This window comes from Xenopus laevis, chromosome 6L, assembly GCF_017654675.1.
Source record: "Xenopus laevis strain J_2021 chromosome 6L, Xenopus_laevis_v10.1, whole genome shotgun sequence".
NCBI lineage: Eukaryota > Metazoa > Chordata > Amphibia > Anura > Pipidae > Xenopus > Xenopus laevis.
The window spans coordinates 148,749,724-148,775,797 of NC_054381.1; the positions used below are offsets into that span (position 1 = coordinate 148,749,724).

Here is a 26,074-nt window from a genome sequence, read left to right on the forward strand (position 1 = left end):
CTGGTCAGAAAATGACAATCTGGTGGCGCTGCTGTAACAAAATTCCTTCATCAGAATAGCACTCTCATCAATTTTACATTCACTTATTTTTAAGGTTTACTTATCCTTTAAAGGAGAACTAAACCCTAAAACTGAATATGGCTAAAAATGTCATATTTTATTTAGGCGCCAGCCTAAAGTTTCAGCTTGTCAATAGCAGCAATGATCCAGGACTTCAAACTTGTCACAGGGGGTCACCATCTTGGAAAGTGTCTGTGACACTCACATGCTCAGTGGGCTCTGATTGGCTGTTGAGAAGCTAAGCTTAGGGCTCGTCACTAATTATCCAGCAGAAAATGAGCTTCCCTGGCTGTAATATAAGCTGATGCTACAGGTTTGCTGATTATTAAATTCTGATGCTAATTACACTGGTTTCTGTGCTGCCATGTAGTAATTATCTGTATTAATTACTAATCAGCCTTATATTGTGACATTTCTATTCTATGTGTACTGTATATTGTGAGTGGGTCCCTAAGCTCAGTAAGTGACAGCAGCACAGAGCATGTGCAGTGAATCAGCAGAAAAGAAGATGGGGAGCTACTGGGGCATCTTTGGAGATCTTTACTGCTAAAGGGCTGTGGTTGCCTTGGGCTGGTACAGAAGCCCAAACCATAATGTACAATATTTCTAGCTACTTCTTTAGTTAAGCTTTAGGTCTCCTTTAATTTCCATGCTATTTTGGCAACTGATCACTTGGTTTCTGTTTACAGCACAGCAACATGGCGCCCTTGCAATTACCTCTAAGGGCTATTCCACACGGGGAGATAGCCACGCGTTTGCGGTCGCGGCGACAAAGCGCCGCGCCAGTCGCCGCGACCGGCGCAGGCGACAGTTTTGTATGGGCGCCTATGTAAAAACGCCTGTGCTAACCACACGAGGCGATGCGCTTTTCAACAGTCGCCTGAAAATGCCTCGCCAGGCTTTTTCAGGCGACTGTTGAAAAGCGCATCGCCTCGTGTGGTTAGCACAGGCGTTTTTACATAGGCGCCCATACAAAACTGTCGCCTGCGCCGGTCGCGGCGACTGGCGCGGCGCTTTGTCGCCGCGACCGCAAACGCGTGGCTATCTCCCCGTGTGGACTAGCCCTTAATGTGATGGCTATATAATGATAGTGGCACCAGTTTTAGGAGGCAACTCTGACAAAGACAAAGGAATCATCCAAGCATCAAACTGCATTAAGCTCAGCTTTTTATAAAGGAATAATAAATAAAATATTGCAACACCAACGGCAAGACGCTGAGTCACTGCTTTCTGGCAGTCCCTTCTTACACATCTTATAATGACAAAGGTCTTGTCATAATGTTCTTCTTCAGTGATCCCTGGTATTTTCTGCTCTGTTGAATTGGGTTTGGTGGTTAAAGAAATGTGTTTTGTAATGTCTGTTTCTTTCATCATCACATATACTTGGCATATAGTGAGTTACATAATAAACACACATGCACATAAGCCTGCGTGGGCAAAAAATAAAGTTAAATCTTGGCACAAAGTGCTTTTAATATCCCACAGGTCGCGCTCCTTCCCCAGTGGATTTTCCCTGTGACAAAGTAGCTGCTTCAGCATTGGGGATAATCAGTGGCACGTTTGGCAATATTATTTCTTTTATTATATATAATTTTTCAGGACAATGTCACTGGAGATGGCAGGCAGTTACACATTGCTGACACTTTCAACTTGGCTTTCGACTGTTCATCAGGTCCAGGTTTGAACTCCAAGCCTCACCTTCTGGCCCAGATTTAAGGGGGCTTTGTCCCTGTTTCCTGGGTGAACTGTCTTTCAAGATGGTGCTGGATGACTTTAAAGCCCTCTCTAGAGACTTGTAGAAGTTTAATCACTCAACCCAGCATCCAACCAGGACCCACAACTCAAAGCAGACCTGCATTACGACTACATACTGTATAGTGCTGTGTAAATTTGTCCCATGAAACACAATACAGGACAACCACAGCAAGATGCACATACCCTAAGAAAGAAAATAGCAGTAGTAAACAAGTAGTAAAAAGTCCTAAACAAAGTACATAGACATAGTACACACTGGAAATGAGCTTGTGACACGCAAGGGGTGGATCGTGGTTGTGGGGATTATGAGTAATGTTTGCAGTGGCCTGACCAAAATTTGTTCAGTGAGTTTGCAATTGATCCTTAGGATGCAGCTCAGATTCAAAATCAAATGGTTTTGACTCATAAGACATTTTCTCCTGTTCTATTATATTTGCCTTTATTTTATCCTTTTATGGCAGAATTTTTTGCTAGCTTTATGTTGTTCTATCTCAGCGAGTCTTTAATTGGCATCCATTGTTGCACCATTATGTGTCATGTCTTTGCCGTAAGCACACACCTTCCCATCCACACATGCCTTCACCTGACAGTCAGACAAAGCTTCCAGGGTTGGGCTACACCTGCCTCCAGGTCACATGACAAGCTCAGGTATACACACAGCAACCTGTCTGTACTGCAGTTGTCTCTATGCTGCACGGGGAGAGCAAATATGGCGGAATCAGGAGTCCCTCCAGTGCCCAGTCCTGCGACCATGGCCTACCCATCAGCCTCTGTTAACCTGCCTACAGGCACAGAAGTGCTCAGGACATACTCTGGAGCCTTCATCTGCCTGGAAATTGTAAGTTGAACAGCTTTGCAATTCTCAGATTTGTCATAGACAGGAGTGGGGACTGTATGAGTGACACCGAGCGCAGGGAAATGGCATTTAAGCTCAAAGGGACTTTGCCCTCAGCCATACTGAATTTCTACCTGTATTGTGTAAACCTGCTGATTCACTTTTGTTTGCCATTAAAAAGTCTAAATAAGGGGCAATTTCCCCCGCAGCAGGGCTGTATAGTATTACCGAGCAGGTTGCTGCTATATAAGGGTAAGGCCACACTAAGCGATAGCGCGGCGATTTGACTCGCCGCGACTATTCGCCGCGACTTTTAATCCTCAATCGCTGGTGAAACGTTGGCGCTGGCGTCTATGGGGAATCGCTGCGTAAAAACACACGCGGCGATCTTTTTTCTATTGTCGCTCGAAATCGCCTCGCTAGGCGATTTCGAGCGACAATAGAAAAAAGATCGCCGCGTGTGTTTTTACGCTGGCGATTTTGCGCGATTTCCCATAGACGCCAGCGCCAAAGTTTCGCCAGCGATTGAGGATTAAAAGTCGCGGCGAATAGTCGCGGCGAGTCAAATCGCCGCGCTATCGCTTAGTGTGGCCTTACCCTAAGAGTTGACTTGATTTTGCTGCAGGGAAAGCTGCATTGTACAAGTGCTGTTCCTACACTCCTCATAATTACATAATTATATGTTTAAAGCAAGTAACAACATGTTAGAATGCTACGCCGGAGTTGATTATACAATTAATTTCTGAAAATCTGCATTCGACCTATGCTTTTGTAGCCTTCCATTGCTCGAAACCTCTCGTTGATAAAACCCCATAACTGGGCCCCTGGCCCCTCCCTGCAGAATCCCAATGGGAACAGCAGAGACAATGGAATCCTACACAGATAGAATGCTGATAGATCTGATAGAAGACCTGATAGATTTTGATTCAGGCATGAGAAAGGGTTTATGCGTGAAACATACAGGTTACATACAAACACTGAAAGAGACAGGAGGTAAAGAGGCCCCTATTTTGTGTATTTAGAATGGACACTAAACAGTGCCGCTTATTTTCTGTTTTTTGAATAAAGTTCATATTGGGTCCCTTGATACCCTTAGTGGTTACCATTGTTACTGTACCTTGCAGAACTGGGGTCCTACGTTTTAGTTGGAGCAGGGAATTATCTATATTCGTCCCATGTCTGTGTGTGTTTTTTACTCTTTGGTTTCCACCCACCTTCCAAAAACACAAAGGCAGGGTAACTGGATCTTAATGAAACTTGTCAGGGACAGGAATGTTGGCTAGAACCAAGGCAAGGACTGATGGGAATGATCAACAAGCTCTGTTAAGCCGTGAGTAAATTACCAGCAGTGTGTAAACTACTATAACAATAAACTATAATAATAATGTGGCTCCAATAAGGTTACACATTGTGGATATAATTACATGGACTGTATAAATGCTTTGTAGGAGGCACACTCCTAGCTTGTTTTCAATATGAAGCTACTCCTTGTTTGTACAATTAAAAGGGCAACAATAATGTAGGTACCTGCAGGTAGTCTATAGGTGAACTAACCTGCACTACATAAGGCAATTGGTGGGTAGCCAGCATATAGTTGTCCAGTTTCTTACTACATGTAAGATTATTCCCCTCGGTGCTGTAACCCAAGGACAATTCACAATTCATTTAAAGGGGTGGTTCACCTTTAGGTTAACTTTTAGTATGTTATAGAATGGTAAATAAGCAACCTCTGAGTTGGCCTTCATTTCAAATAGTTTTTGAGGCTACAAAAATATTGTTATTACTACTTATTATTTCTCATCTTTCTCTTCAGGCCTCTCCTATTCATATTCCAGTCTCTTATTCAAATCGAATCATAGTTTCTAGGGTAATTTGGACCCTAGCAACCAGAAAGCTAAAAAGTGCAAACTGGAGAGCTGCTGAATAAAAAGCTAAATAACTCAAACCCCACAAATAATAAAAAATGAAAAGCAATTGCAAATTGTCGCAGAATATCACTCTCTACATCAGTGATCCCCAACCAGTAGCTTGTGAGCAACATGTTGCTCTCCAACCCCTTGGATGTTGCTCTCTGTGTCCTCAAAGCAAGTGCTAATTTTTGAATTCCAAGCTTGGCAGCAAGTTTTAATTGCATAACAACTAAGTATAGTGCCAAGTAGAGCCTCTTGTAGGCTGCCAGTTCACATAGGGGCTACCAAGTAGCCAATCACAGCCCTTATTTGGCACCCCAAGGGACTTTTTAACTTTCTTGTGTTGCTCCCCTAATCTTTTTACATTTGAATGTGGCTCACGGGTAAAAAAGGTTGGTGACCCCTGCTCTACATCATACTAAGAGTTGAAAGATGAACAACCTCTTTAAAGGGCATGTAAAGTCTAAAATAGAATAAGGCTAGAAATGCTGTATTTTTGTTTACTAAATATAAACATGAACTTACTGCAGCACAAGCCTAATCAAACAAATGATTTATACTTTCAAAGTTGGCTACAGGGGATAATATTTTTGCCTTTTAAAGGGCATGTAAAGTCTAAAATAGAATAAGGCTAGAAATGCTGTATTTTGTATACTAAATATAAACATAAACTTACTGCACCACAAGCTAATCAAACAAATGATTTATGCTTTCAAAGTTGGCTACAGGGGGTCACCATCTTGTAACTTTGTTATACATCTTTGCAAGACTAAGACTGTGCACATGCTCAGTGTGGTCTGGGCTGCTTAGGGATCGTTGTAAACAAAGCTGCTTGAGGTCTGCATGGCTGGGAAGTAAGGTGGGGGCTCCCCCTGCTGTTCATAAGTATGATTGTTTCCCTGCTCAGCAGTTAGGGACTGTCTGACAATTCCTATCCACAGCAGTAAATGAAGGGAGAATTTCACTGCATACAGTCAGGTTTCTTATAAAAACAGTACTCATTTTTTAATTAAAGTATATTGGAGATAGGTTTCTTTTTCATTAAAGACAGTAAAAATGGGATTTTATTTTTTTGCCTTTACATGACCCTCTATACTGTATGTTCTCTAAACATGCCCCCAATCACACCAATTCACTAATACTTCTGCCTCTATATACTCCTGCATATCTAATGCTGATTATGGGACTATGCGTTTGTCTCTTCCTTTTGGAGTTTCCTTTGTTGTGGTAGAGAGTTGTTTGTACCCACATTCCCCCAAGGTCCCTGTAGTGGTCACAACAACTTCACTCCCTATAATGATGTCATGCATTGCCCTCCTTTACATACCACTGGCTGTATTTTGGTTATGCAAATTGTACATTTAGCTACACACCCTAAGGCAGCTTCCAGCACAGTTCATGAGTTATTTTAGGGTCAGGGCACGCACTCAGATTCGGGGAGATTAGTCGCCCGGCAACAAATCTCCTCTTCTTCGGGGCGACTAATGTCCCCAAACTGCCTCCCGCTGGCTAGACTATAAATCGCCGACGGGATAGCACTCGGAGCGCCTCGTTTTCCGAAGTCACCCGAAGTTTCCTCATGAAGCAACTTCAAGCACTTGAAGCCAATGTGCTTGATTATTAGAGGCTTCACACGATTAAGGATTTAATATGCCCTTTTGTAAACTTTTTGCAAATGCATAGTAGTTTTAAAGGTATTTGTAAAGATAATTGTTAATGAAGGCAGTATCTGTCTGTTTTTTTTCGATTCTCTGCACTGTTGTTCCGACTACGTGAACAATTGAAAGAGTTTTGCGGTAGTTAATTTCCCACCAGCAGAGACTACGTTTTCTACCATGTAGTGTATGTTCTGCGATGAGCTCAGAATGGTGAAAAGAAGAAAACAGTGTTGTGTTTTTAGTGACATTTGTCATTTTAAAAGAATTGCTTCACCCCACCCGTTCAATTCATGCCAAATGTTTAAGCAAGGTGTTTTGGAAGACCAAATGTCACAATGGGCTTGAATAGGGCACTTTTACTGTGATGGGAAGCTAAAAACAAATTAAAACATCTTCAGATCGGCCATTTCTATGGGCTCGGTTTTGGGGATTCGCATTTTTCTTATTGTAACAGCTGAGGTGCCCTTTAATGAGTGAATTGTTGATGTCCTGCCAATTAAAAAAAGGGCAGTGACAGATGCACAACCCAACCTGTTTGCTGCAACTGGCAACTCAATTGTTGTCATAGGGACATTGGATATATACCTCTATGTATAAGTTTTACAGTTTTCAGTTTCTGAAAATTGTAGTTCAGGGTACGAGTGAAACAGAGATCCCATTAAAGATAAGGATATATATAAGGATATATATAGATTTTACAGTCAGACCATGTTCCCTTTATTGCTGCTTTCTATACTTACAAGGAATGCTGAACAACAACTGAAATGAAACAACAGAAATATACGTCAGGGTAGAAGCGTCTGAAACAACGTCTAAACAAATAAGAAAACATACTTGATTTCAGCTCAGACCACAACCATTTCCCTGGGTGGCTTAGAATCTGCAAAAGGTGAATAACTCATGAAAAGGCACCTTAATGGAAGCCCAGGTGAGGTGCTGCTCTTTTGAAACGCCACTCCCTGCTGCCTTTGGAACGTACTGAAGGACCATAAAAGGTTTTTATAGAGCTTTATCATTGTTAGGTCACCTGCTTAGGATTGCAAACATATGTGACTGTCAAACGCTTCAAGAATCATGTGATGTGTCCTTAAACCTTGTAATTTCAGTAACCCTTAATCCTATAACTGACATGGTGCATTAGCAGATTAATGAAAATTATTATTCACTCTCTCGTCATCACGTCTAGACTACTGTAATTCTCTTTTAATTGGCCTTCCCCACCAGAGACTGTCACCTCTCCAGTCCATAATGAACACTGCTGCGAGGCTCATACACCTCAGCAACCGCTCCTCCTCTGCCTCGCCATTCTGTCAATCCCTGCACTGGCTTCCACTACTCTTCAGAATCAAATTCAAATTAAGGACCCTGACATTCAAAGCACTTCGTAACTCTGCCCCACCCTACATCTCTGAACTCATCTCTATATACTCACCCAACTGCTTACTACGCTCCTCTACTGACCTGCTACTCAACCCTTCTCTCATTACCTCCTCACATGCTCGCATTCAAGACTTCACCCCTCCTCTGGAACTCTCTCCCACGGTCTGTCCAACTTTTTCCCAACCTTTCTGCTTTTAAGAAATCTCTTAAAACACACTTATTTAGAAAAGCCTACCCTCACTCTTAACTACCAAATGCCATACCACATACAGTACCACATCCCTCACCCACTTAATTCTTTCCCACTCCCACACCTTGTGTATTATTCCCTTCCCTTTAGATTGTAAGCTCTTTCTGCACAGGGCCTTCCTCACTTTTTGTACCGGTATTGATTGTGATGTATGTAACTCCATATGTTCTATGTATATAATTCATGTAATTTAGTTGTATAAACACATTTACTTTACAGCGCTACAAAATATGTTAATAATAATGTACATTTCCAGCTTTGATGCCAAAACCAACCCCTGATCTGACATACAAGCCCAGGTCCCATCTTGACATGCAGCACTTATTCAATATGATCCGGTCCTTCTCCAGTGTGCGATTCCACCCCCTATTTTCCATCGAGTGGGGCATGTGCACTGTGCTGCTTTGGGTGCATTGGCAATAAGGCACCCAAGCAGTGTACTATACATGCACTCCACCCTAGAAAAGTCTGGGAAAGGGGCCATGCCAAAGGAGCTATTGGGCACAACTTGTTAACTTTCCAGCAAGGGGTCCACAAGGAGCCCTATAATTATTGGCACTGCTCTGCTTTCACACCCCTCCAACTGTAATAATATCAGTAAGTGATATAACTTTCCCAATCAGGAGGCAATAAACGTCTTCTCAGAGCATTGATCACAAAAATGTGTGTAAAATATCTCACTCTGCTGAGAAAGTCCAATCAGTTGTGCTCATCAACAGGGAGAAATGTAACATAAATCACTTTTCATGTAACCATATCCCTCAAGGGTTAGTATTTTTCTTCTGCATCGACTTTGATCAAATGTTCTTAAATGCTGATGTTGAAGCTCTGCAAAGCTTCAGAGATAACTCCATGTCAATGCAGAGGTGTCACTGTGGCTTCTACTCAATAGGTAGTTATCCTTTCAAATCTCTGATTTTAAATACCCCCCTTTTCTCTGTAATAATAAAACAGTAGCTTGTACTTGATCCCAACTAAGATATAATTAATCCTTATTGTAGGCAAAACCAGACTATTGGATTTTCTAGTAGAATTAAGGTATGAAGATACAAATTATACAAAGATCTGTTACCTAGAAAATCCCAGTTCCCAACAATTCTGGATAACAGGTCCCATACCTGTACTGGGTTGCAAGACCTGCAGGGTTGAGAGGGAGTGATATGAGTGGACAATTGAAAGGACACATTGAGAGGACAGGGTCACGACTTGTTTTGTCTTGTTCTCCTCTATTCCGCATATAATAATACTGTAATATACAATATTGTTACCCTACTGAAAATGTAAAAAACCATAAACGCCATAAACACAGCAGTTGGATCTTGTTCTGATAAAACACATTTTAATAGGTTTGTTTGCCTCTGAAGTAAGCAAAAAGTAAAGTTTAATGAGCGTGTCTGTTTTACGAAATGTCTTTTGCTACATACTGCAAAATGGGAGTGACACCCTCTTCCTCGTATGTTCTGTGGTATGGGCCTTGAAATCAACTAGACCCTTGTTTCAGATCCTTGGCCTCGTCTACCATGTATTTGTCTTTCCTTAAGCCTTTTTTTGTTTTTCCAGTTTTTATTTACTGTATCCTGTCATGTTCCAACCTCGTGGGGGTCATTTATCAACACTGGGCAAATTTGCCCATGGGCAGTAACCCATGGTAACCAATCAAATTGCTGCATTCATTGTTCTGCTTGCAGATGGTTTCAAAAAGCTAGTCACTGATTGGTTGCTATAGGTAACTGCCCATGGGCAAATTTGCCCAGTGTTGATAACTGAGCCCCAGCCATGTCCCAATCCGAGCCTCATTTGCTGGACAGCATTTCCTGCCTTATACTTTGATGTACTAATTTTAAACAGCAACCGAGCAATAATACACACAATATGACTATGAAGATTTGCATTCATCCAGGTCATGGTATATCTAATATAAGTTATTCTAAAACAACTGGACTTGCTGAGTAATCAATGAAGACGTTTCACTACTCATCCGAGCAGCTTCTTCAGTTCAACTGACTGGTGTGGGAAGTTCTCGGCATATAAACTCTTCCACTAATCCAATCGCACATTGTAACTCTTCATTAGTGATGGCGACTAAATTTGCCAGGTACGAATTTGCGGCAAATTTCAGCGTTTTGCTGCCTGCGAACAAGTCTGCAAAAATTAGCTGGCGTCAAAAATTTTTGGACGTGCGTCAGGAAAAAAGCTTGCGTCAAAACCGTCGCACATCAACATTATTCGGATGGCTATTGACTTTAACGCCGGCCTCAAAATTGATGCGATCGTCAGAATTGACGAGGGTTTCAAAATACACGTTTCACAAAATTCAAGAATTTTTCGGCAAAGCAAAATGGGACAAATTTGCCCGTGACGGCACTGAATTTTTGCAAACTTCTTTGCATAAAACATATATTAAAAACAAGTTAAAATCCCAAAAAAAGGGGGCCCCTCCCTCCCAAAATACAAGCAATAATATTGCAAATAGATAATGTAAACACAATAGATAGAAATCAATTATAAATAATACTGAACCAGGCAGTTCGCCAGAACTCAAGACAGTATCAGTATCAAGAAATGATGCCCCTTTTGTTTATATGTAGAATAAGGTTGTTAAGAAGATCCAAAATGTGATACCACCACTACACCACCACTGATAAGTATTCGGTATGTGAATAAGTGCCAAAAGATATCGGCGTGTCACTTTTGGTCTCATAAATAAAATATCTCCCGTTTCTGCAGTAAAATTGGTATCCAAGATGCTTAATTGTGAAGTCAAATGCTGCTGTCTGTAGGAACACGGATTCGCTAGCATGTGATTTGTAGTCTTTGCCTTGTTCCAACCTTGTTCATAAGCCTAACCTGCTTCTGGCCTTTTCATGAGCCTTGTTTAGGTTGTTCCAGTAGGATCTACGTTTTAAATGCCTCATCCTTGAATGTGTTCCACTATCCAGAGACCCTTTCTGCTCCTATAGCTCAAATCCTCTATATTTGTACATCCAAATTTTCCTGTCCAGGTGGCAATCCAATACCTGATAATTTCTCTTTAGCAAAGGGATTCTTATCTGTATATTTCACAGAACATGGCATATAATGACATTTAGGGTAAGGGCACGCCTGGCGACTAATCGCCTCTTCTTTGGGGCGACTAATCTCCCCGAAAGGATGGAAAAACGCCTGCGACATAGCACACGAGGCGCTTCGTATTCTGAAGTCATCCGACGTTGCCTTACAAGGAAACTTCGGGCGAGTCCGGAATGCGAAGCACCACATATGCCATGGCGCATGGGCGTTTTTTCATTATAGCCGGCGGAAGACAGGGAGAAGCCGTTCGGGGAGATGAGTCGCCCCAATGAAGAGGCGATTAGTTATCAGGCGACTAAATCTCCCCGAATCGCCAGGTGTGCCCTTACCCTTACTGTTATACATAGGAATATAAATGGAAATGCAGAGCCTGGCTAGCAGGTTTACAGCTTGTTTTGGGAAAAAAACATGTTACTTGAATTAGCTTTAATGTATGGTTTAAGTAAAACTTGTACTTGTTTGTGGCTTTTAGCTTCCTGTTTATTTACAAACTTGCCATAAATACTTCTTGTTTGCTGCTGGGAGAGCAAAATTCCTGTTTCCATCAACAAGCCCCCACCCTAAACAAGTCTCCATCAAAGCACAACCATGCATAATGAGTTAATTAACGTAAAAAGAAAACATGTGTTGCCAACCCTGGCTGGTGCAAAAAAGAAAGCAAATGTACCCTAAAATTTATGGCAAGAAATGTGTGTGGAAGTGTGCATAAAAATCCAGGGTCAAAAATTGGTTGTGTAGAGTCGGGGTGGGAGGAGAGAATAATGAATTAAAGGAAGTTATTCCAATGCAACAGTGGCTTTGTATAAAGGAGTATACACAAATGTACAAGGGAGGGCATACAGTACATAGTAAGGAGTTGATAGAGAATTAATTGAGAAAAATAGGATATTCTCAAATAATGTTCAATTCTTGCACAGTTAAACTCCAAGGATAATGTCGGATTCCCTTTATATCCCTACAGACTGTATGAGTTCTGGTATACAATTGGTGTCTCCACCAAAACCTAGAAAGAAATTTACCTTCCATTATGATGTGATATTAAATAATACTAATTAAAGCGTATCAAAATTATACAAATATTTACATTTTAAGGACTTTTAAAGAGATACTGACACCAGAAAATATTTTTTTTATATCCATCATAACATTATCATTGAATGCTATTTATAATTTTGCCATAAAAGTATTTGCCTGATGCTTTTACATTACCTTTCTTACCACTATGCAGGGTCGGACTGGGCCGTCGGGGCACCGGGAAAAAACCCGGTGGGCTCTGGCTCTCGTGGGGCCCCACCGGCCTAAACCCGCTCCCTGCTCTTGCTTCCCCCATCTCTGGCTCTGGACCCCGGTCGCGTCAGGAAAAATACGCACATAAGCACGCATATGCAGGGGAGGGGAAGGTCATGCCGAAGGTGGCTGTGGCTGGGGTTCGGAAGGGGATTTGCGGCAGGGTAAGGGCTCGGGAAGACCCTGAGACAGCAGCCCCGGTGGGCCCTGGGCCCCCCAGTCCAACCCTACCCCATGTCCCTGTATGAGGGGGCTGCCATATTTGTGCAGCAGTAGTCGGTTAACATTAGAAACATTAACTGAGAAGGCTGAGAAGGGACAGTCAGGTTGGCAAAACAGTCCGGTTTAGGAATTTCAAGTAATAATTACTTACAAAAACCAACCTCTCAGCAACAAATGATCAACGTGACCTATAGGTAACTTTTAATGTAGACTAATATTTTTAAAATTTTATAGTGTCATTATCACTTTAAGAATATTTTTCTGTGCTTAAAAACAGCCTTTTCTAAATTTCTTTTTTTTTCCTGCAGATATTCGGGGCACTTGTTTGGATTTTAGTGGCGGCCTCAAATGTCCCGGTCCCCGTAGTACAAGGATGGGTCATGTTTGTGTCGGTGACTGCATTTACCTGCTCACTCCTTCTGCTCTTGGTTTTCCTCACCGGCTTTGTCCATAGGATTCATGCCAACTGGAACTTTGTGGTAAGTTGGTGTTTTTTTTCTTTATACCTAATGAATTCATTTGTGGCCCAAGTTTCAATTTAGAATAACATTTAGAAATATACTAATATCTTTCTCTAAACATATACTGTAACCTTCCCCTTTCTGCTTATTAATTTCCATAAAAAAAAATTGATATTCTTTTTACTTTTATATGGGTTTGTGGTAGTGATGGGCGAATACATTTGCCTGGCGCAAATACACAGCGAATTTCCTTGTTTTGCCGCTGGCGAATAAATGATTGAAACTCCCGTGAAAATTAGCCGGTGAATAGTCGCCAGGCATCAAAACATTTTTGATGCGTGCCCAAAAGGTCGCTTGCGTCAAAAACGCTGCGTGTCAACACTATTTGGACTCCCATTGACTTTAATGTCAGCTTCAAAATTGACGCAAGTGACTTTTCAGAGGCGCGTCCAAAATTGATGCGGGCAAAATTTTTCAAGTTTCACGAATTTCGCGGGAAATTCACAAATTTCATCACTACTTTGTGGTTTTTACCTTAAAGTTTTTCATCAAAGCCCTAGGAGTGCGGTTTCATTTTTTATGTTTGTATTCAGTTTATAACCAGCACCCAGGCATTTCATTGGTTGATTGGTGCACCAGCTCTGAATTGGGCAAATTTGCACCTGGGCAGTAATGCATAGCAACCAATCAGCAATTAGCTTTTTTTTCAGCCAGCAGCAGGTAGAACACTGAAAGCAGTCATCTGATTGGTTGTCATGGGTTATTGCCCAGGTCTAAATTCGCTCAGTGTTTATTAATAACCCCCTCTGTCTTTGGAGAATGTATATTAACAATTGCCCACTTTTTACAGTCTAAGCCACTGCTATTGCAATTAAAAATGCTCTTTATCCAGTTGAATCCCAAAAGTACCAACATCCATGCTGATAGGTGATAGTGAAGCTAAAGGATCAGAAACTGGGTCTATAATCTTGTCTTGTCCCCTTATCTTGTTCAATACAGAATATTTTGTATTTCTACAGTTAAAACACTTTTTATTGTTTAATGTAAAGATGACTACAGCATTCTACTGAATGGGCTTTGTTGGCTTCATTTTGCCTTAAATATTTCCTTTTATTTAGCCACTGTAGAACACCATGTTTCTTTCAGCATTGGCCATGAGGGAAATTAGCTTTTTCCAATGATTTAGAACTTAATTTTTGTGCAACTGTGGCACATGCTGGGGTATTCTAAATGTGTAAGGGCTATGGAGCATAGGACCTTATGTCCCCAGCTGACATTGGTAAGAAAACTGTGGCTGATATATTTCCACCGGCGTCGTAGTGTGAGGGTCTGGGACCCACCTCAGTGGTCCCCCGAACCAGTCGCAACACCCCTTCACCTCCCTTGACTTCAATGGCCCAGCAACAACAACCGACGACTGTAATCCTTATTCTTTTTGCTCCTGCAATTGGGGTCAGGGAAAGTGCCCAGGGTTTCCGATCAGCAAGTGGATCTGGGTCAGCAGGACCCACACAAGGGCTGGGGCCCACCATGTTTTTTCCCAGTGTCCAGTGGCACTTTCTATTCAATACTATTATGGGTGTGACAGGTGGAGGGGGGGGGCTCTGTCTGCCACTTTTTTGCTGGATGGCAGCTGCGGACAAAAGGCCACATGTGCCATATTTATTTATAAGAATAAAAATAATCAGTATTCATTATTCTTGATAATCTAAATGCTGGTCCTAAAACACATTCTTTCTTTGTTTCCAGACAAGTGAAAGGTCCATCTCCCAATAGGCAAGGACATCCCTTGCATTGTTCCAAAATTCATTAAAATATAAAATACTTCTTTTGTCATAGTGTAACCATCTGTAGGGAAGCATAATACTGATACACTTACACCCCTTGAAATAGGCACACTGACCATACATACCCACACACACTATATAAATGTAATGTATTCAGATAATGACAATGTTGTCCCAGGTCACCGAGATGTAAAGGTGTTAATGTTTTGTCCGTTCAATATCCGTAGAGTTTACCTTTACAATGGGACCTGGAGCTAAATTGTAAAGGTACACTTTTAATTATTTCCCTTCCTTTTGAACCTAATTCATACCTTGAATATATTCTTATTTGGTAACAGATTCTGCGTTAGGCAAAGAAATTTTGCTCCAGAAAATACTCCAGAACACAATTAAAACAAGCATTTTTATGACTACACTATGAAATAGCCACAATACCATGGAGCAGATCATGTCCATACACTCTATGCCTTTCAGTGTTATGGGTAAGCAACATGATAAGCAGAAGGGCCCATTAGTTCCACCCTTTGACTTTATCTAATTACTCTTACGTTAATGATTAACCAGGGCAGGGCTTTGGAATTGTATTAGCAATGAAATAATCCATCCCCATTGTAGGCTGCTGTTCATACAAAGAGAGATGTGACTTGGTTGTCCAAGTTGTAGAATACAATATAAGAATTTTGAAATTATTGGCTCCACAGTATGGCTACCTATACTATAATAAATCTCCCATGGTGTTTAAGGGTAAGGCCACACAAGGAGATTCGGAGAGATTTTGTCGCCTGGCGACTGATCGCCTCGTCTTTTGCGCGACTATCTCCCCGAACTGCCTCAGTGTTTTTCCCCATAAACTAGAATAAAAAGTCGCCTGCGCTAATGCGCACGCGCTGATGCGTTTTCTATAGTCGCCCAAAGTTGCCTCACGCCAGGCAACAAAATCTTCCCGAATCTCCTCGTGTGGCCTTACCCTTATAGTTTGGAACAAATAGTGTAGGTGTTCAGAATTCTGCACATCAGTTTTTGGGTATTTACTATGTACATCAGTTTTTTGTATCATTAGCTTTGGCTACAAATAGTTTACGAGGATAAATTGTGCGCAGTTAGTCAATGCCTCCACTAGCCAAAAGAATATTAGTTGGCAAAAAAATTTTTTTTTTTTCAACATGTCTGATTCAGAAAAAGATATAATCAGTATATGGCAAGTTGCTTCAGGCTGAAGCACAGAACTGAACATATTGCCAAATAACATTGCCCTTGCACGGTGAGTTCATCTTGGAGAACTTTACCCTAAGGCCTATTGCACAATGTGATCACCGCAGTGGTGTCAGTTTGAGTCATGTCAGCCAACACTTCCTACCCTGCTTGCATTCAAATAAATGGCAAAAAAGTGTTTAATACCTACGACTACGTATCGGCAGATACGAAACGCATCAGGGATCTGATGATTTTAACAAATTTAAAATAAAGACTGCTTTTAACCTCATGGATGGATTTGGTGTGCTCATCTAATATATTTTGAAAACTTCCTACCCTGCTTGCATTCAAATCAATGCCAAAAACTTGTTTAATGTCAAATTTAGCAAGGCGCTGACAGGTAGGGATGACATGCTTAAAATGTCTCGCTAATATAAAGAGGTATATTTTTCTAAACAGTGATAAGAGTATTTTGGTATAACATACTTAGGGTTCCATCCTAGTTGATTGTCACAGTCTAAATGGCTGCATAAGTAAACCTTAAACATAAGTGAATGTAAATTTGATGAGGGGGCTATTCTAAGCACTTTTGCCATGTGCATTCATTTTTTTTCTTTTAATTCCAAGATATTAAAAAGGTTACATGTACTGTTAACATCAATGAATTTTGTCACAGCGGCGCCACCTGGTGGTCATTTTCTGACCAGTCTGACCACCAAGTAGTCAAGGAAGTTGTCAGGAGAAAGAAAGAGGCTGCTCTGAAGTTCTTCTGGTTAGGAAAGATTTGAGAAAGGTTTCTAGCAGCCTCTTTGTTTGGGATTAAAAATAAATAAATATTGAAAGTGCATTGCAAACATGATTAGAATAGCACCCTCGTCAATTTTACATTCACTTATTTTAAAGGTTTGCTTATCCTTTAAGAATATAATACCTAATCAGCAAGATAGGTCATATTGTATTTGAATAGAAGACATTATATAATATATATATGATATTTAATGATATTGTGTCTCCCAGTGCCAGGAAATATCACAGGAGGCTGGCAGGTAGGAGCATATGTGTTGTCTAACCCAGGGTATACATGTTGTTGGCTTGACGAAAATATGTTGTGGGGATTCTTGTTAGGCTGGTGGCACATGTAGCGTTGCAGAGAGCTTAGTCGCCCATCAACAAATCTCCTCTTCTTCGGGCAACCAATCTCCCTGAAAAGCCTTCCCACTGGCTAGAATGTAAATCACCGGCGGGATGGCACTCGGATTGCTTCGGGTTTCCGAAGTTGCCTGAAGTTTCCTTGTGAGGCAACTTTGGGTGGCTTCGGAAAACGAATCGATCTGAGTGCCATCCAGCGGGCGATTTACATTCTAGCAGATGGGAAGGCTTTTCGGGGAGATTAGTCGCCTGAAGAAGAGGGCATTTGTCTCTGGGAGACTAATCTCCCCGCAACGCTGTGTGCCACCAGCCTAAACAGTGTCCTCCAAAAGCCTTAGAGGCTCAGCAGAGGAAACACATGCACACCATGTAGCCCACTAGTAACTCTGTGTGTCTTCACCTTTAAGACTCCTTGCATAAGGGGTGTATACACTGCCAGTACCTTTGCAGTTAGTGGGAAATACCTAAAGCATCCTGTTTTAATGGAAATTACCTGTCGCCATTGGTGTCACTTCACTATGTAAAGGGGTTGGTTTAGTATATAGGAACCTATCAGCCAGTACTGCCTTGTCTTAGATTTCTTTGCTACATTATTCCTGTGAATGGATAAGATCTGCATATCTTGTCACTATCTAGAGACATTTCCTCTTTCCCTTGTCACAGCTTTACCTTTAATAACCATGTTTTGGGGACAGTGTATATCCATCTAATTGTGTAATGAGTACTTCTGATCATAATGGCAGCCATACAGGTGCTGTTGAGCTGTGAAGCCTCCATTGTACATCATGTTTGGTGGTGCTCAGAGCTGGAGGTGCGTTTTTTAATTATCGGTTTCAGCCCTGCAATGATGTAACGTCACTTTGCCTCACAACAAGTTTGGAGGGTGTTGTCTCAGACAGAGCATTGGCATGGTGTCAGAACGGTCTGCTTAAGAGAAGCTTGAGTCGGATGATTTTAATTTTCCCAGCCGCACCTCTTGGCTTGGGTTTTTTCTTTGTAGTATTTCAATTGTGACTCATATGTTCTTATAGGAATACTGTTCATTGTATGCATGTGGCCTTGATGGACCCTCTAAGGAATTTTAAGGCTCCAGCCTAAACACTATGTATGTGGACACTTGCCTGTCCAACATATCTTTTCTAATAGTTGGTTGCATATGGTTCAATTTATAAACAAGTAGTTGGGAACAGTTGTTTGGGATCAGGCCCCTCAGGCTCTCATTGATGTTCCACATCATCCCACAAGTGTTCAATTGGGTTGAGGTTAGGGCTCTGTGCAGGCCAGTCAAGTTCTATCACTCTCATCTCACAAACCCATTCTGTATGTGCCTCACTTTGTGCATGGAGCATTGTCATGCGATAACAATGAAGATCCTCCCCCAAAATTCCACAGCACGGGATAGTCAAAATTATCATTGTATAATCTAGTGGCACCAGAATTTGCAAAGATGGGTGTAAATAAAAGTGCAATTCCCATAATTAGAAGGCGTGACCACATACTTTTAGCCATGTACTACATTTGGCTTACCACCAAAGACATAGCTCTAGATAGAAGCAGAATAAACTGTGCTAGCAGGGGGAACACAAGGAAACAATGGGGACGTGACTGATGTCCAATTTAAATGCTATCAATCTGTTGAACATTTTGTTGACCCTTAAAAAGGTTTGTGCCTAATTTTTTTCACTAAAATGATGGGGTATATCAGATAAATGGTCCATCCCATGGAAAATGTTGCATTTTTTAGCTAATGATTCAATACATACTGTGAGGATAAAGATTTCTCATATAGATTTTTTAGAATATTAGTTTAGGATCTAAGGATGAGTAAATTATAATTGACCTGGCCCGGTACTCATCGTTGGTGAGAAACACCGGCGCTAGGAATGTCATTCACTTCCCAATGGTCCCTTGTAGTCAGGACATTATTCAATGAAGGAAATTATATAGATGATATTATATATTCTTAATAATGTCTTTGCTCACTAGACAACCCCCACAGTGCAGTGTGATGGTCCATTTCTTCAGGACCACTGATGGGTTTTTCTGCACAGGGATTATTATACTCAAAGACTTGATCAGAAAGCCAGGTATTTCCTAGTATTTCCTTTAGGTTTATTCACATTAAGAAAGAAAAGTAGACAAGCATATTATCAGAAGTAAGAGCTGAACATTTAGTTGTAGAGGATACGTTCAACAGAGGAGGTACCAACAGTAAGTTCCTCTCCAACCCCTTACCTTCAGAACTAGGGGAGAGAGCATGGTGTAAGTATTTATTCAATGTGTAATTAAACTGGTAGAGCAAGTTATTTACTCCCACTGTTGTTCTTTCCTTTCCATATTATTTTATCATAGGTTTGGAAGGGCCAAAGCACCATTGGTTGCTGTTAAACACTAAAGCTCCCCATAGACGCAACGATTCTTCTTGCCGAACGACCGATTTTAGGGAAGCCCGACCAATTATCGTGCGGTTAGTGGTATTTGAACGATCGTACATCTTACGATTTTTCGGCCGACATCTGTCGGGAAATTGATCGGCCAGGTCAAAAAATCTTTGTCGGTCCCAGTGCAATCTCTCTATGTGTGCAGGGCCAAGCAGGCAGCTCCCCTTTGTTTTCCTGGTAAATTGGTCTTTTTAGTTGATGGTAGATTCGTACGATCGTACGATCGTTCTGAGAAGATCGCGGTCTCACGATCAGGATCTGATCTTTTAAAAATCTCAACATCTATGGCCAGCTTTACTCCCTATAAATTATTCCTAGGCTTAAGAACAGTACACAATGACCTGCTTATCTGCAGCAGAAACAGTTATCAGGCTTCCCTGATCATATCGGTTAGATATGCAAGACGGGGCTGGTCAGTTGTTGTCACAACCCAATATAAGTCATGTGTATTCTTGGTTGACAGATGAATTAAGCACGTAAAAATTTCCTGTGAATTTGTTGGTCTCATGTTTCCATGGTAAGCTAGCTCAACATTTCTGTTAATGCTTTATAACAGGGATCTCCAGCTGGAGGACCTGGAGAGGAACATTGCCCTGCAGAGATTTTTTTTATGCTGCGCTAGAGCAGTAGAGCTTCACAATGAAATAAAACTTTCTGCTATTCAAAGAAATCGGACACGCAGTATGCAATGAAGATTCACTCAGGCTAAAACATTGGTTGTATAAGTGATGGTCTACAGGGAACTTGAAGAGATAGTGGCATCTGTAGAGGGCAGTACAAAGCATCAAATTGTGCAGAAAACATAGAAATTGTAGTGAAAATACATGATTCAGTACCTTTTTGGACCCACCATGTCTCTGTGCACACATGGTAGTGAGAGGCTTGAACGCATATTAATAAAAATGTATCCCTGGTAAGTTACTCCAGTACTGCTGGATACTGGATAGTACTAGTAATTGATTAAATGCATTCAACAGTTGCCAAGGAAATTAATTAGGCAAATCCAAAGTTTCAGACCCAACTATGAGCAGTACAGGGGAATCCATGTAACCGGAGCAGAACTTTATCAGTAAATATTTCTGAACTCATGAGTGTAAATCAATAAAACTCCAAGTTTTCTTGCTATTTTCCGGCTTTGAGTCATACCCAAACCAATTCAAACTGAAATTATTATTTCATCTCAAGGTGAGACGATGATGTATTCTAATAAAACGTGGCTGGGTTTGTTTTTCAGGATCTCGCCTATCACTTAACCGCATTTGTATTCTATTTTGGAGCCTTTGTCCTTGAAGCTGCGGTGACATCTCTAGCCAATCTAATGCGGAAGGGAAACACAACTGTTATAAACCTGGATAATCGCATGCTTGGGCTGAACGTAGCTGCAACGGTATGTATCTATAATATGCAAAGTATTTGATGCATAATGGACCTCTCTGGAATAATCAATGGTAACTGCAGTCCCATCTATTTCTTATCAGTTCTGGTACACTGCCTATAGCGCAAAGATTTAGGACCCTGCTTTTCAGGGTTTGGCCAAATCCCTGAATCCAGGGGTATGGATTTGGGTGAATACCGAACTGAATCAAATTCCCTCTTCAGCGCCAGATAAGCCAGCACATGGACAGAAATACAGGCTCAAAGTCCGTGTGACAATTTTCTAAAGTTAAAATGGGTTCGGATTTGGTTCAGCCAGGATCTTGGATTCGGTAGAATCTGAATCCTGATAAAAATAGATTGGCTTTGGCCAAACCAAATTCGGGATTTATTTCTCATGTATTCTTCCTTAAAGGGGTTGTTCACCTTTGAGTAAAGTTTTAGTATGATGTAGGGAGTGATATTCTGAGACAATTTGCAATTGGTTTTCATTTTTTATTATTTGTGGTCAGGGTCGGACTGGCACATTTGGGGCCCACTGGGTATCAAAACTTGGGGGACCAACATGCATGCGAAAAAAACGGTGCATGTGCAAATGCCGGGCCACCACACACATGCGCGAACGTGAACGCACAGTGTGCATATGCAAAGTCCTTCGTATCTCGCACACGAGCAAAATCCTGCTTAGTGCATCACACTTTTTTTTTCTTATCGTTCCGGCTGATCGGGAAGCGGGTCTGGGCAGGTGGGGGCCCACCGTGTTTTTTCCTGGTATCCCGCCGGCCCAGTTCAACCCTGTTTGTTGTAGCTTTTGAGATTTAGCTTTTTATTCAGCAGTTCTCCAGTTTGCAGTGTCAGCAATCTGGTTGCTAGGGTCCAAATTACCCTAGCAACCATGCATTGATTTGAATGAGAATATGGAATATTAATAGGGGAGGTAAAGAAAATAAGTAGCAATAACAATAAATTTGCAGCTTTAGGCTAGGGCCACACGGGAAGATTCAGGGAGATTGGTCGCCTGGCGACAAATCGCCGCGTCTTTGAGGCGACTAATCTCCCTGAATGGCTTGCTGGTATCTCGTACCCGCTAGCGCTAAAGTCACCTGCGCCTATTCACACGTGGCGATACGTTTTTCAAAGTCACTCGAAATTGCCTCATATTTTGCAACTTTATTTATTATAAAACACAAGTCTCAGTGAGTCATTTTACAGAAATGACATCACTAAGCTCCAATTATAACCAATGACATCCCTAACTCCGTTTATAAGGATATAATTTACAGGAAAGTCATGGTTCTTGTGAATTATAAGGATATTATTTACGGGATACTCTTCCATAAATGTATGTTATGATGACATGGCTCCAAACTTCAGTGGGAGGAAATGAAATTACATTTATTTCAATATAAGAAGCTCTAGTTCTAGTTTTTCATGTAAACATGAAGCAGAACATATTTGTTGCACAAATCTTATTTCAACAAGTAACCATAACCTCAAGGTGCTACTATTTCTGTATATATTCTAATATTTCGTTGTTCTACATACCTTTCTTTTCTTCATTTTTCCATCTAGTTATTACCCTATAGGTACAAAGTCTTTCTCTGTTACAATTATGCAAAATGGAATGCCACTGAAGTGTTCTATAGATAAGCGTATAACATGTGATGTTCTTAGTATGTGAATGCATGCAAACTATTTATTGCTGTAATTAAATAACTGCAATCCCGAATGCACATTGTAGTGCTCTATAACGTTAAAGGGGACCCGTCACCCAAAAAAATGATTCAAAATCCTATTTTATCACATTAGTCAAGCAATATGAACTTTAATTACACTATATACATTATTTGAATCTTTTTTCCTTCAGTCTGGGAATTCATAATTATAACAAGCAGGCAGGAGCCATTTTATGGACACTGTTATTAAGACAAGCCTTGTATAATCTCAAAATCACGTTAGTGCACCAGAATAGGGGACCTGATGTCCATCCCCATGTACTGGTTACACAATTAAATGGTGAAGAAAACAGGGGAATGTGGGGAGAGCAGTGACATATAGGAAATGCTGAATGGAAAGTGAAAGTAATTGTCTGTCCCGCTTCCATACCTAAGGCATAGAGGAGGGGCAGACAATATTTGATTGACAGCTGAGATTTTTAAATGAGTTTACAACAGCTATGAATGCTTTAATAAAAAAATAGAAATTGGCTTTCTTGTTTAAATTGAAAAGGACTTTTATTATACTTTTATTATACTGCTTTTTGTGTCTGGTTGACAGGTCCACTTTAAGACAGTTATTATTATTATTCTTTGAAGTCAAGTGCAACTGCAGGCTTAGGATTTCAGCAAGTCAGACTAACCATTATAGTCATCAACTAGCTTTCCTTCAACTTCCATCCCCCCACTCATGTGGCCTACAGCTGCTCTTCTGCAGGTTCCTGCACATTTTTGGGAGATTGTGTGAGCAAGCCAAGAGCTCAGATTGAGCAGTAATTGTGTGTCTCCCATTGGGAATCAGGGAGAGAAACTGTATCCAGGAGAAAAAGATCCTGTTATCCAGGAAACCTGAGTTCTTTGACGTTTGTGTACAATGGTTGCTGGGGCAGCGCTAAGCTGTGTTGCTTCCCTCATGTGCTCTCGGTACTGGAAGATAAAGATTAATTATATTTGCGGTTTCAAAATAAAAACAGACTGGAAACCTGTAAAAGCAGTGTGTTTTTTAGAAATAGGAAATCTGATCTGAGCACTCAGAATTATCCCCCTCATCGTGACCAAGAAATCATATTAGATCTAAAGCCTACCCATGAGTCACAATGTGAAAAATAGTTCTGGAGCAACTCAAGCATGCAAAAAGTTCCTGGGGATGCCAATAACAGGCTGTGGTTTGATAATCTCTATGTGGACCGGCAGCCTACATGAGGCTCTGTTTGGTTTTTATGCAACTAAAAGAGAGGAATTCAAAATCAGCACCTGTTTGAGGCCACTGGGCACAACATCCAAGGGGTTAGTGAGCAACATTGCTGCTCAAGAGCCACTGGTTGGGGATCACTGATATAGAGAATACTATAAAAAGCTGCATTTTTGTTCTGACTTTACTCCATGTACTTAATGTACTCTTATCTAGAGCAGCCACCTAAAGGTTGGCCATACACGGAGAGATCCGCTCATTTGGAGATGTCACCAAACGAGCGGATCTCTCTCCGATATGCCCACCTTGAGGTGGGCAATATAGGGCTGATCCGATCGCGGGCCCTAGGGCCCAATGATCGGATCCTAACTAATGGGAACGGGTGGTCGGATCGCGGGACCGCATCAACGAACAGATGCGGCCGCAATCCGACTGGATTTTTTGTCCCATCCGATAGAAATCTGCCCGACTATCGGCCAGATCTCAATCGGGGAAACCCGTCGGGGGGCCCCATACACGGGCCAATGTATGGCCACCTTTAGAGTTGTTTCCCAACTTCATGTCCCCTTAAAATACCATTATATTTATCAGTCAACTACTGTGCTAGTAAGAGGTCTGTTGAACCATTGTGTCCTGCGAGTTCCTCATAGGGATTAATTAAAAAACATATTTCTACCCAGTAAAATGTTTGTTTTGTACCTCTAAAAACCGGAAATCAGGGGGCAATACAACAACTCATCATATGCCTCTGATGATCTTTCCAAAGGGCACAAGGGAATCCATTGAGATTAGAAGTAAAGAGGTTTAATCTTAAAGTATGAAAATGGATCTGACAGTGAGAGCTGCAGATGTGTGGAAGTTTCTCTTTGTGGTTGTATTGGCAGATACATTAGATATACAGGTCTAGGATCCCTTATCCGGAAACCCGATAAAGCTCTGAATTACGGAATGGCTGTCTCCCATAGACTCCATTTTGGGTTTATTTAATGTTTAAATGAATTTCTAGTAGACTTAAAGCATGAAGACCCAAATTACGGAAAGATCTGTTATCTGGAAAACCCCAGGTCCCGAGCATTCTGGATAACAGGTCCCATACCTGTATATAAGAATGTGTTGGGTGCCCTTTTAGCAAGTGATAATATACAAAAGCTACCTATGATAATACATCCACGTACTGGCTTCCTTCTAAAGCATAGACAGTGTAATACAGACATTATTTGTCTCTTTGCAATCACAGGCTTAGTCTCCAGTGAGCTCTGTAGTTAATGAGATCAGATGTCCCCATGAAGATCCATGAAGAAACACTGTGTAGCACTAGCCTCCCTTTATAATGTGTATAACCTGTATTAGGGGGAGGTTTGATCACATTATTTATGAACCTCAATGCAAGAAAATGGTTGAGACTATGGAATTTTACTTCTGAAATGTTCCTGTCAAATAAACCTATTGGTTACATTTCTTGGTGCAATTGTATTTTGCATTTTATGATGAATGTGAAGTCACATTTCCCCCACTGTAAGGCCCCTTGTCCCTCTCCTGGTGTCATTTCCACTATGTTGCTTTACTTCTCCCCACCGGTGTCATCCTCACCCATTTGCTCTTCCCTCCTCCAGTCTTGTGCCATCAACTTTCCCTCTTTCCTCTTCTTGTCTTTGCCTGTGTTATTCTCTTCCACTTCTACATTCTTCCTCTCGACTGCAAGAGTCTTATCCTTATATATGTTTAGTACCTCTGACCTTTACACTTGCCCTTCATTTTCCCCCTAAACTCCCACCTATACAAAATGTCATATGAAGGCAAATATGCTTATTCTGCTTTTTTTTCCTAAATCCCGTGCAGATATTTGCTTTCACGGTTACCGTTTGTTATGGCTGCAGCATGGTCCTGGGATTTCGGCGATGGAGATCTTAAAGGTCTTTGAAAAAAAAAAAGACCAGGGAGATATCTTTTTCTGAAACTGGTTCAAGTCAATGGATGTTAAAGAGAAAGAACTGTAATGTAGAACACTGTAACAAAGACATCAGTTAACATGGAAAGCTGATTAAAAGTGGGATCCAGATATCAGCAGGAGGAGAAACAAACAAAAAAAGCCTGGAATTCTTCTTCTAACACTATATGTGCAGTGATTTGCAGCTATAAGAAGCTTCTGCAACATCCAAGTCAAAAAAGAAGACCTACAGGGATCCTGGATTTTAGCATTTATACCTACTTAAACAGCAATGACGATTTTATATTGGCCCAGTCTATCTGTCTTAAATTATTAAACATAGTAATAATATCAATTTTGAAACCCACCACATAATATTTCAATAATTCCAAGATTTGCCATGTTTGC

The 26,074-nt window shown here is 41.1% G+C and overlaps 1 protein-coding gene across 1 annotated transcript; it reads left to right on the top strand.

The window, feature by feature from the left end:
- Positions 1-2,467: 2,467 nt before the first annotated feature.
- mal2.L (mal, T cell differentiation protein 2 (gene/pseudogene) L homeolog) lies at positions 2,468-26,074 on the top strand. The gene is given in 4 exon segments (NM_001093826.1): positions 2,468-2,653; positions 12,735-12,905; positions 20,693-20,845; positions 25,579-26,074. Coding segments are annotated over 4 exon segments (525 nt in total). The 5' UTR covers positions 2,468-2,524; the 3' UTR covers positions 25,651-26,074.